The sequence below is a fragment of the Rattus norvegicus genome, chromosome X, assembly GCF_036323735.1.
Source record: "Rattus norvegicus strain BN/NHsdMcwi chromosome X, GRCr8, whole genome shotgun sequence".
Classification (NCBI taxonomy): Eukaryota; Metazoa; Chordata; class Mammalia; order Rodentia; family Muridae; genus Rattus; species Rattus norvegicus.
This window is the reverse complement of record NC_086039.1, coordinates 81,198,277-81,211,657: the sequence shown is the minus strand read 5'-3', so window position 1 is coordinate 81,211,657 and position 13,381 is coordinate 81,198,277. Positions and strand designations below refer to the sequence as shown.

Genomic DNA, 13,381 nt, shown 5'->3' with positions numbered 1-13,381 from the left:
CACACTTAGGAAACAACACTTGAATGAATCTAGTTTTAAATAGCCTGAAATCCTCCTCTCTGAGGACTAGCTCTCATAGTACCAGAAGCTGATATGCAAGCTGCCAGAGGAGACCATTTAGCACAGCTCAATATATATGTAAAACCTATAAACTACACTAGCTCAGCACGGTATCTCCAATGCTATAAAGGTGGCATTCATGATTAACTAAGGGCAGTTGAACTGGACTTAAGTTCACTAGGGAATTCATGTCTGGTGCTATAAATCTAACCAACTATTTATCCATGGCTAGAGAAGTCATAGACCCTAGAGGAGACACTGCTGCAATTTTCATAAACTGATAAAACTTCTAATTGTACCTACATACCTATTGTTCTCACCCTTCATCAATGAAGTGTCTTTTTCCAGTAGGCTGGGGCTACTACAGATATCCACAAAATGAAAAGAATAAGTGACCATGGAATGCTAATAGAATTAAGGGTACGGATCAGCTGACATTAAAATGTAAAGATTATATTCTATTGTGTAAGTGGCTCCAGGCCAAATAGCACAGACCTTTAAACACACTACTAGAAGGCAAAAACCAAATAGTTCAAAGAACTTTCAAAAAACTGAAAAAGTCTTAAAAGAGACTCAAAAATAGGAGAAACAAGCTATTGCTGCCTTTGAAGATAAAGGAAGGAAGCTATGAAGCAAATAATGTGCAGAGCATTCAGCATCTGGGAATGGTTTTCACTGACAACCAACAAGGAAAAAGTACTCTAATCCCTGTAAGCGCAAGGAACTTGATTCTCCCACAATCTGAATAAACAAAGCAATAATTATCTCAAAGCACTTTGAGATTATCCTACTAAGAGTCATACTAAATGTCTGCATTACAGGGCTCTAAGTAATAAATTAATATTGTTGTAAGCCCCGAGCTTGTTATTAAACTATAAAAATAATATACTTGGAGATAACTGTTTCAGAGTTACTACTGAGTTAGATTGTTTGCCATCATATCCATATACCAATCCCCTCTGTCCTACACTCTACTTTTCTTCATTTGTTAATTTGCTTGATATTCCTAACTTCCATAATATTACAAGAAATACAAGTTTCCCAGGGAGAAATGCTAACCAATGTCACAAATAACCAACATTAAACATACAATCCAACACTGGCAGCATAACTGTTACAACTGCCTTTCTCTACTGATGACTTATGTATGATTTATCATTTAATACCTTAATATATTTAGTAACTCCCAGTACTGGTTACAGATTCTTATTTAATCAATGAAACTAATAACTTCCTAGAAAATTCTAAAGTAGACTTTTATAGGCTAGCTAGAGGCAAATTTTGAAATTGTAGGTTCTACAAACAATTTCTTAAATTATTAAAAATAAACTCAGGGTCTACGAAGATAGTTCAGTCAGCACAATACTTTTCTTGAAAACACAAGGATTTGAATTTGAGCCTCAGAATACACATAAAAATAAAATAAAATAAAATAAAATAATATAAAATAAAATAAAATATGGGTGAGTGACATGATCTTTAAATCCAAGATCTGGGGAGGCAGAGACAGATGGATCTTTGGGGCATAAACTACAGCTTGTGAGAGACATTGTCCCAAACAAAATGGGGATGGCACTTGAGGAATGACACCTGAGGTTATTCTCTGGCATCCTTATGCATACACACATATGTGCCACCCATCTGTGTAAACATGAACATACACACACACACACACACACACACACACAAACACAAACACAAACACATATACGTGCACATACACAAAATAAATGTAATTAGATCATACAAAAATAAAGGTATTAATATTATCAAAACCTATCGATTCTTTGTTGTTTTTAAGCTATTTTGTTGTTTTAAGATAATCTCCACAAGAGAGGAGGGGATGTTAATGCACTCATAAAACCTTCAACCCAAAATTTGTCTTGCCTACAAGATGTCCAGGGATAAAGATGGAGCAGAGATTGTGGGAACAACCAACCAATGATTGCCCCAACTTGAAACCCATTCTATGAGAGAGCCAAACAGATGACACTTTTAGTGATACTCTGCTGTACTTGCAAAACAGGAACCTAGCATATCTGTCTCCTAACAGTCTTCATCGATCAGTGAATGGAAGCAGATGCAGAGACCCACAGCTGTGCATCAGGCAGAACCCTGGTAATCTTGTGGAAGAGTTGGGGATAGAAGTGAGCAAGTTGGAGGGGTCAAGGACACCACAAGAAGACCCACAAAGTCAACTACTTGGGACCATTGGGGCTCACAGAGACTTGTTAACTAGCCAGGAACCATACAGGGTGTGGACCTAGGCCCCTGACACACCAGCAGAAAATGTACAGCTTGGTATTCATGTGGGTCCTCTAACAAGCAGAACTAGACTGTCTTGATCTCTGTTCCTTACTATTGGATCCCCTTCCCATCTACTTGGACTGCCTAGATGAACCTCATTTAAAGAGGATGTGTCTAGACCTGGTGGGATTAGATGTTCCCAGTTGGAGTGGCACCCAAGGGAGAGAAGAAGAGGAGAGGGCAATGAGGAGATGGGATGGGGTGGGGAGAGGGATGGAGGCTGTGAGATGGATGTAAAGTGAATTTTTTAAAAAGACAGAAGACAGATTAAAAAACAAACATAAAAACAACAAAAAGGTATTTTCATCTATTATACTAATATGATGGTATATTATTCTACATTCATTCCCAAGTTGATCAAGGAGGTAGCTTTAATTCACACATAAAAGTATTTATATAGAATTAAGAAGTGTGACAAATTGAATTGTTATTATTTTGTTAGTTATTTAGATTTATGAAAATGATCGATATTAATGATATATATAATTTCAAAATGTAACATTTCTATTATGAATAGCAAAAAGTGAATCATTATTCTGAATTTAAAAACAATTTTTGATTAAAAATTTGATTGACATTATTAGTGATCAAGTAAATTTTCATCTCACCTATTTATGACTTCACTTTTTTGCTCATTAATTAGATCAAAAGCTCACTAAAATTCATGATATTACAGTCACTCATTATTAAGTATAGCTGGCTTCATTTGGACAAAATCAATGAAAATATTTCCACAGCATTGGTTGGGTATAAAAATTTACTGTAAATAATACTGTATATTTCACTATTATTTGTAAATTTTATGTTATACTTCCTTAGTAATAGTAGCATGTATATTTACCAGTTGTCTACACATGTATGCATTCGTGTGCGTGTGCATGCACACACACACACACACACATACACACACACACACACACACACACACACACACACACTGTGCATGCTATTTCCAGGTGTGTAATTCTTACACCACAACCAATACAACACTGATTTATATATTAACTCTTGATTTATTTTTTAATAAATGTATGTATGTGTGTGTGTTGTGCAGTGGTATATGTATATGCATGAGCACTCACCTATGTAGATGACAGAAGTTGATGTCACTTCATTTTCTTTTTTGAGCCAAGGACTCTTAAATCACCTTGAAGCTCAACAATTTGACTATACTGACTGGCTGGCGAGTGAATTTCTAAGCCATCCTCCCAGTCTTTCACTCAGGTTTTATAATTCATATCATGCAATAAAAATAAACAAAATAAGGGACTGGAGAGATGGCTTAGTGGTTAAGAGCACTGACAGCTCTTCCAGAGGTCCTGAGTTCAAATCCCAGCACCCACATGGTGGCTCACAACCATCTGTAATGAGATCTGATGCCCTCTTCTGGAGTGTCTGAAGACAGCAACAGTGTACTTATATATAATAAATAAATAAATCTTAAAAAAATAAACAAAATATTTCTGCCATATAAAAACTGTTTGTATTTGTCACAAAATTAACAAGACTGCTTAAATTTCTTTTCTATAAGTGTGAAAATAGCCAAAACATGAAAGAAAAATGATATACATAATGATTTATAGATATGACCAACAATCATTTTTCTTTTGACTAAAGACTAAAGAATTGAAAAGTTAGAAAACTATATTAAAACTTAAAAATAGACTTCTCCACAACTTCAATTCTTGGAGCTACAAAGCATTACCCATATCCACAAAGATTCCCCAACTAATCTTCCCTTGCATATGTATAGCTAAGGGTATAATGTTACACAATGTGCCAAACATACGTGGCTTTTAACCTCTGCTTTTTTGCTCATGTTTTATTTCTTTTTAATTTGGATGGTCCATCTCACAAATTACTTTTTGACGGGTCTTATTCACATATTATTCTACAAAATAGATTTAATTTAATAACATCTTCTCTAGGGATGTTTTTTTAATTTTATTTGACTGTTTTACTTGATTTTCTATCTCAAAAATAAATAGGTATAAATATACAGATATACAAAGATAAAAATATAGATATATATGTATGTGTATGTTGTGTACATATTTTCACTGCTCCAGGGAAACATTTTTTATAAGAGAGCAGCATATCATAAGGAATCTCCAAACAAAATTTTAAGCCTGAAATTATGAGTGTGTGGTGATGTAGGTTTCATTTATATAATAGTATTTTACAGTAATAAAGCTATAGACAAATATAAACTATTAATAGTTTGCTTTTATTTTTGCCATTGTAGGTTTTACTATGGTTTGCTTCATTTCATCTTGATTCACACAATCTGATGCTCTTAGCAAACAATAGAGGATTTCATTGTCTGAAGTGAAGTAAAATGAATGCACAAAAAAAATAAATAAGGAGCTAGCATTAAGGATAGGCACTAAACCCAGGAGGGTTCTTTAATCATCAGTTGGGCAGTCTGAGAGTTATCTGCTAGGATTCTGAGGAAAAGACTGGCATGAGAAGGTTAAAAGCAAGAAGAGAGTATGCTAGATCAATGGATCTCATTTTGTGAGTCACACCTTTCATAGTGGTCGCATATCAGATATCCTGCAGATCAGATATTTACATTACAATTCATAACAGTAGCAAAGGAACAGTTATAAAGTAGAAATTAAAATAATTTTATAGTTGTGGTAATAACCTCAATGTAAGAAACTGTTTTAAAGTGTTGCAGCACCTGAAAAGTTTTGAACCACTGCTGTAGATTATGTAGGGTAAATACCTTTATGTAACACTAACAAAAATGATAATTAAGGAGTAGGAGTAGGAAGAAAGGAAGGTAAAATGTGAAAGGAAGTAAAGGTGGACAGAGAGAAATAGCAAATATAGCAAACATTTATTTAGTACCATGAGAAAAAACAATCCTAATGTTAATGATTTCATATCAGGCACTATCATCTACATTTGCAGATAAAGCTACATAAACTCTGAGACACAATTGTGTACAAGGTCACAGAACAGTAACTGTCATCTGGAATTTAAACACCTGTAGCTTAAGTCCAGGACATACATTCTGAAACTCCGTGCTGAATAATTTAGAGTCATAATGTATTTGATATTGCCACATACTAAACTAATTTCACGTCCCTAATAGCATCCCTATATTAAAATTAGATAATGAACAAAATAATAAGATAATTTCAAATAAAATGTGTGTACAACGTATTCTGGCAAAATTTCACTTGATGTTCCTAATATGTCATTTAGTTTTTTCCACGAGAAACTACCATAGACATTTAAGAGTAAGCAGTAATAGCAGGTTAAAGGTGACAACATCCATAGAAGGTGTCAATCTCCCAGACATGTGACATTAAGACAAAGTGATCAAGCATGAAACTCTTCTTAAGATAGGCTATATGAAGATACTGGCCTTATTAACATTTTCTAATTGAACACTTACATATCTAAAATACATGGGTGACCTGGAAATACATTTTTAACCCAAAAACTTTGAATTACTGCATCTTATAAGTATTCTATACTAAGTTGATTGTCTTTAAATATTATTGCAATCTTCAAGGCTCATATAATTGCTTTGGTTATTCATATTTAATGATTTTTTCTATTAAGTACAGTAGTAGAAATGGATTGAGCAACAACCTTTTGATGTGATATATTCATGTTTATCAATCCCTCTATTTTTACTTGATATACATAGATGTGTGTCTGTGCTCACACGTGCGCACATGTGCATATGTGATGTGTGCACACACACACACACATGTATTTAATATAAGATCATTTTAATGATAAAAGTTAACCAGTAAACATACAGTGCATACCAAAAATAGAGCCAAATTTTCCATGGCAAAAAAAGGGCAAAATAGTATATGTTGTCCAGAAAACACTTAAACAATTTTGCATGCTATAATACCATAACACATTCCATGCTGCCTCCTCCCTCCCCCTTCACACAAACACACACACACATGCATGAACGAGTGGAAGCCCAAGCATGCCAGCATGTATGTATGCACACATATTACACAGACAGGTAGAATGTCTGTTCAGTACAGAAAAGAATCATTGAAATAATATTGCATGCTATAATTACATAACTCTGTCTCTCTGTGTCTCTATCTATGTCTCTCTCTGTGTGTCTCTCTGTGTCTCTCTCTGTGTCTCTGTCTCTCTGTGTCTCTCTCTCTAGGTCTCTCTCTCTCTCACACACACACACACACACACACACACACACACACACACACACACTTCCTTCCTCTCTGCCTTCCTTCTAAGCTGAGCAAACACTTACTTCTACTTGGGACAATTTAACTAGTCTTAAACCTGAAGAATTAGCAATAGCATGGCCATGAATACTTCCGTGGTAGGAATCCTTTCTGATAAAATAAATATTTGAAAAACACATTCACAAATGTACAATAAAATTAAAGGTCCACAGCATTTGAGATTAAGAAAAACCCTAGAAAGACATTCCTTAAAATAAGTTGCATTTAGTAAATGCTTATCACTTGGGGAGAATAGTCAGCATTTTGGCACTGCTCACTTTAAGTAGAAGCCTTTGCTGAAGTTTTTGTGCCTCAGATGTTAATGAAACCCCCTCCTTCTCTCTCCCCCTCTCTTTCTTCCTCCCTCCCTCTCTTATGCATACACATATAAATATGCATCACACACACACACACACACACACACACACACACACCAGAAAGGGGGGGGAGAGGGAGGGATGGAGGAAGGGAGGAACTACTTAATCAGTACAGAAAAGAAGAAAGAGCACTATACTAAACTGCCACAACATACAAAATCCCAGGATTAAAATAGATGAGGTGCTAGAAGTTTTAGAGAGACAGGATTAACTAGTATTCATGCAACATGAACCACTTAGTCATCCAGATGTTTCCCTTATGGATATCTGACATACTGAAAAGATCCAATTTGACTCACATTTTTCCACATTATAAGCAGCTGTTAATAGTAAAGATCCTGAAACATCTTATTAGCTATATTTTAACCATGAAATTACAAAGCAAATTATATCCATATCATTATAATTAATCCTTTACATTGTAAAAAATATTCTGCTTCACATAATAGACTTGCTTTTATAGTTGTCACCACTGCTTTCTTACCTGGTCTTCTCTGTGCATAGCTTGCTCTTCAATTTTACCCTAAAGGTGTGGGGAGGGGAGAAACAAGACAACTTATTAGGAAAGCAAACAGAAGAATAAAAAATATAATTTTAAAAGATGTTAACAATAAAAATAGCATGAAATGTGGCAATCTATTTCAGTTCTATTTCCATTATACATATATATTAATATTTTAGTACATGTAATCAGTGAAAACTGAGTCTATGCTCATATTCAATCAGCATTTTAAATATTAAAAATTTTATACTCAGAAAGAAAAGTTAAAATATTCTTAATTGACAAAATTTCCAGTCCCAGATTTTGACCTCTCTTTTGCTTAAGAGTTTACCACTCCTGCTCCTGAAATGCCATATCTATGTTTTAGTTCCCATTTCCATAGCTAGAGATAAAATTCACCTGAGTCTGGAGACTTGAACCTTTGATAATCTTATTTCTAAGAAAAGAAAACCATTATGATTGTGTTTCAGATCCAAATATAAGAAAAACTATTTGCAAGTAACAGGGAGCTTTGGGAGACTGACCATGTCATCTTATAGTTAGCAAGTAGTACTGAAAGAAGGGAATAGTAGGCATAGTCAAGCACATGTCTTGCTATTAATAGAATGACATTTCCAGCAGCTGTCCAAATAGTTCAAGTCCCCCATCACAACTGTAACTTACCTCAGAGTCTATAAAATTAACCAGCCATCAATTCTGGAATTTAAATAGCTATGAATCAATTTGGAAAAGTTTCTACTTTACAGGCGGTATAAGTAATAAATTACCTAGTAAGATAATAATATATTTTCTTTGCTTTCAATACAATCTTTTACTTGGAGCCAGATTTTTATTCAAATACTTAGTCATGTATTCAGAACTTAGTTTTGGCTATCACACATCTTTGGTCTTTAAATTAGAATTTAATTTCTATTAATAGAACTAGAAAAGTTAGATTTAGATTAAAGGCCAAAATAAAGGGTGATTCCAACGTTATATAATGCTTTCAGAATTTTTTCTCAAACAATGTTAAAGACAAGAATAGGAAAATTAAGGGTCATCACGAAGATAAAAAGGTACTAAGACACAATAATAATATGGAAATAAATAAACCAAGTACGTAAAATGTATATGTGAAAATGTTACATTGAAATTGATCATTTTGTGTAACTATCATATACAATTTTTAAGAAGGAAGGAAGGAAGGAACAAAATGAAATTAAGTTGCTTTGGGAGAGAAGGCTTAAGTACTCAGAAGCAAACATTAAATATTTGAATAAAAAATTCAAATATTTCAATATAATGACAAAGAATAAAAAGATTAATATGCAAAATGAGTAATGTTTTACAACACGACATTAGTCATTACAGTAGTATCGAAGCACACACAGTAACACTATGTATGCTAAGTAATTTTATCAAATTGATTTTCATCTGTAGTTACTTCTTCCTACTACACCTAAAGATGTTTCACTCATTATAATGTTTGCATCTCAAAATTATTCATTCATTAAAATATTGCTATGGGATACTCAGTAACTAAATAACATTAGGCTATATTTTCTATGAAATATTTTTGGAGCAATTGAAATCTAACTCCACTGTGCTTGGAAATTAAAAATATCAAATGGCATTTCAATGAAAACTGCATATGACAGGAAAGGTTCAGAAGTTAGATGTGGAAAATACTTTTAACTGGGTTATTAGAAAATTTTCAATGCTAAGCTAATAAGGTCAATTAACCAAAATGAAGTTAAATCTTAAGATCAAGTCAGCTACTAATCTTTTCTTCTGTCCACTTGCTGAGCAGTAAACCATCTGCTTTGCCATTATCTAAATCACATTGCATTCTTCTAAAATACTTAAAATTGCTAACCATTTGTCATAGCTACTTGGGAGTTAGGCAACAGAATATGTTTTAAAGAACATTGTGTAGTAATCTCCACATTTCACAGTGTTGAGTGGGAAAGAATAGACTCAGTATCAGAAAATACTTCTCTGACTTAACAGGAAATTTTTAGTGTGCTTTATCTTTATGGAATAGATCTACCATGAAAGTAAATGAAGAAAGTTTTTCATCCTTTTACCTAATAATTCAAGATGGGTAATACACCAAAATGTTTTTAAATGTCTATTGTTTTATTTAAAACTTCCAAATTTATGAGACATCATACAAAACTTGCTATTAGTGGCATGATAAAAGCAATGAATTATTCTATTTTTATATTTTCCAGAATTTTTCAACAATATAAAAATCTATACAAAACTAGTAACATATCTTATAACACATTCTGTACTGTAAAGCAGGATAGAAATAACAAAAATGATGAATTTTGCCTCATATTTGAGCATTACTACATTTGTGGATAGATACAGAAATGAATATAGAAATACATTAATAAACAATAATAGAAAATTCAACAATTTTCTATCACAATGTAGGTGTTTTAAAATATTATTTTCATCATTTCCTATATTTTTCTGGCATTGAGGAACATTTCTTATTGTTTATATGCCAAGAATTACTTTTATTAAAAACTTATGATCAATTAAGATTTTTGAAAAGGTTACACATACTTTCTAATTCCAGTGATAGTAACTGTGGTGATACAGGGAGATATTTTGTCCTACTTTTCCATTGGAGAAAAAGAAACTTTACTTCTGAGATAAGACCTTGTTATAGAGCCATATTCATATTTGTAATAATATTAGCATATACTTTTTTGTAATTATTTTCAAAAGAATTAAAATTTAGTTACATTACAAGTAATTATCTTTAACTAAATAATATAAAACTGAAATGAAAACCCATTAATGCATATCTAAATAAATTTGCTGTGTTCCCACCAACATCACTTATCTATTATTGGTTTTGATGCTGTTTTAGCCTAAGACTGTCCCTATCAATTAATGTAAATGAAAAACTCAGGGATTAAAGTGGCAAACTCAATAAAAACATATTTCCTACTTTATGCTTCAATAGCAAAAACACTAAGTATTTCCTGATGACTTGCAATTAAATAGTGGAAAAGTGATTATACTACACCATGTATCACAAAATGTTCTTTATCTTTTTAAAAATAAATTACTTTTTAATCAGTATCTAAATGTTCACTAATGTTTTTAATAAGTACTACTACTTTTTAAATTTTTTATACTTTTAAATTATAATTAGGTGGACATTTCCATGTGGGTATGTACAAGTGAGTGTGGGTAGCCCTGGAGGCCAGAAACATCTAACCTCCCTGGAACTGGAGTTACAGGCAGTTGTGAGTTGACTGATCTGGGAACTAGGAAGCAAACTTGGGTACTCTGCAAGAACATCACTAGCTTATAACCACTTAGATATCTCTCCAGCCCTGTTGTGACTTTCTCCATCAATGAAGGAAGAATGTGAGAGTAAAAATATCTCACATTTAGGGGGCTGGGGATTTAGCTCAGTGGTAGAGCGCTTACCTAGGAAGCGCAAGGCCCTGGGTTCGGTCCCCAGCTCCGAAAAAAAGAACCAAAAAAAAAAATATTTCACATTTAGCTAAACTTGAAAAACAAATTCAGCAAAGTGTCAGGGTATAAAATTAACTCAAACAAATCAGTAGCCTTCCTCTACTCAAACGATAAACAGGATGAGAAAGAAATTAGGGAAATGACACCCTTCACAATAGTCCCAAATAATATAAAATAGTTTGGTGTGACTTTAACCAAGCAAGGGAAAGATCTGTATGACAAGAACCTCAAGTCTCTGAAGAAAGAAATTGAAGAAGACAACAGAAGATGGAAAGATTTCCCATGTTCATGGATAGGCAAAATTAAAACAGTAAAAATGGCCACTTTGCCAAAAGCAATCGAGATTCAATGTAATCCCCATCAAAATTCCAATTTAACTGTTCATAGAGATAGAAAGAGCAAAATGAGGGGTTGGGGATTTAGCTCAGTGGTAGAGCGCTTGCCTAGGAAGCGCAAGGCCCTGGGTTCCGTCCCCAGCTCCGGAAAAAAAGAAAAAAAAAGAGCAATATGCAAATTCATTTGGAATAACAAAAAACCCAGGATAGCAAAAAATATACTCAACAATAAAAGAAGTTCTGGGGGGAATCACCATCCCTGACCTCAAGCAGTATTACAGAGCATTAGTGAAAAAACTGAATGATATTGGTACAGAGACAGGCAGATACACCAGTGGAATAGAATTGAAGATCCAGAAATGAACCCACATACCTATGGTCACTTGATTTTTGACAAAGGAGCCAAAACCATCCAATGGAAAAAAGATAACATTTTCAGCAAATGGTGCTGGTTCAACTAAAGGTCAGCATGTCAAAGAATGCAAATCGATCCTTTTTTATCACACTGTACAAAGCTTAAGTCCATGTGGATCAAGGACCTCCATATCAAGCCAGATACACTCAAACTAATAGAAGAAAAAGTGAGGAACAGCCTCAAACACATGGACACTGGGGAAAATTTCCTGAACAGAACACCGATGGCTTAGGCTCTAAGATCAAGAATTGACAAATGGCACCTCATAAAACTTCAAAGCTTCTGTAAGGCAAAGGACACTGTCATTAGGACAAAATGGGAACCAACAGATTGGGAAAAGATCTTTACCAATCCTACAACAGATAGAGGGCTTGTATCCAAAATATACAAAGAACTCATGAAGTTTAGACTCCAGAGAACCAAATAACACTATTAAAAATGGGGTACAGAGCTAAAGAAAGAATTCTCAGCTAAAGAATGTCGAATAGCTGAGAAGCACCTAAAGAAATGTTCAACATCCCTTAATCATCAGAGAAACGCAAATCAGAACAACACTGACATTCCACCTCACACCAGTCATAATGGCTAAGATAAAAATACTCAGGTGACAGCAAATGCTGGTGAGGATGTGGAGAAAGAGGAACACTCCTCCATTGTTGGTGGGATTGCAGACTGGTATAACCATTCTGGAAATCAGTCTGGAGGTTCCCTAGAAAATTGGACATTGAACTACCTGAGGACCTAGCTATACTACTCCTGGGCATATACCCACAAGATGCCCCAACATATAAAAAAGACACGTGCTCCACTATGTTCATAGCAGCCTTATTTATAATAGCCAGAAGCTGGAAAGAACCCAGATGCCCTTCAACAGAGGAATGGATACAGAAAATGTGATACATCTACACAATGGAATATTACTCAGCTATCAACAACAACGAGTTTATGAAATTCATAGGCCAATGGTTGGAACTGGAAAATATCATCCTGAGTGAGGTAACCCAATCAGAGAAAAACACACATGGTATGCACTCACTGGTAAGTGTATAGTAGCCCAAAAGCTCAAATTACTGAAGATACAGTCCACAGACCACATGAATCTCAAAAAGAAGGATGACCAAATTGCAGGTGCTTCCACTCCTTCTTAAAAGGGGGAACAAAAACGTCCATAGGAGGGGATATGGAGGCCAAGTTTAGAGCAGAGACTGAAGGAATGACCATTCAGAGCCTGCCACACATATGTGCCATATATATATGTATATATATATATATATATATATATATATATATATATATATATATATATATATATATCCACCAAAATTAAAGAAGATTGATGAAGCAAAGAAGTGCAGGCTGAAGGAACTGGATATAGATCTCTCCTGAGAGACACAGCCAGACCATGTCAAATACAGAAGTGAACATCAGCAGCAAACTACTGAACTGAGAACGGGACCCCCGTTGAAGGAATCAGAGAAAGGAGTGAAAGAGCTGAAGGGGCTTAAAACCCCATAAGAGCAACAATGCCAACGAACCAGAGCTTCCAGGGACTAAGCCACTACCCAAAGACTATGTATGGACTGACCCAGGGCTCCAACTGCATAGGTAGCAATGAATAGCCTAGTAATAGCACCAGTGGAAGGGGAAGCCCTTGGTCCTGCCAAGGT

The 13,381-nt window shown here is 34.4% G+C and overlaps 1 protein-coding gene across 15 annotated transcripts in view; it reads right to left on the bottom strand.

Moving 5' to 3' along the window:
• The window catches only part of Tex16 (testis expressed gene 16), a 376,428-nt gene that overhangs the window by 297,390 nt on the left and 65,657 nt on the right, over positions 1-13,381 (bottom strand). For all 15 annotated transcript variants that reach the window (XM_063279704.1, XM_063279698.1, XM_063279707.1 and 12 more), the window contains exon 5: positions 7,464-7,502. In XM_063279704.1, the coding sequence (XP_063135774.1) occupies positions 7,464-7,502 (39 nt within the window). The remainder of the gene's footprint in view (positions 1-7,463; positions 7,503-13,381) is intronic.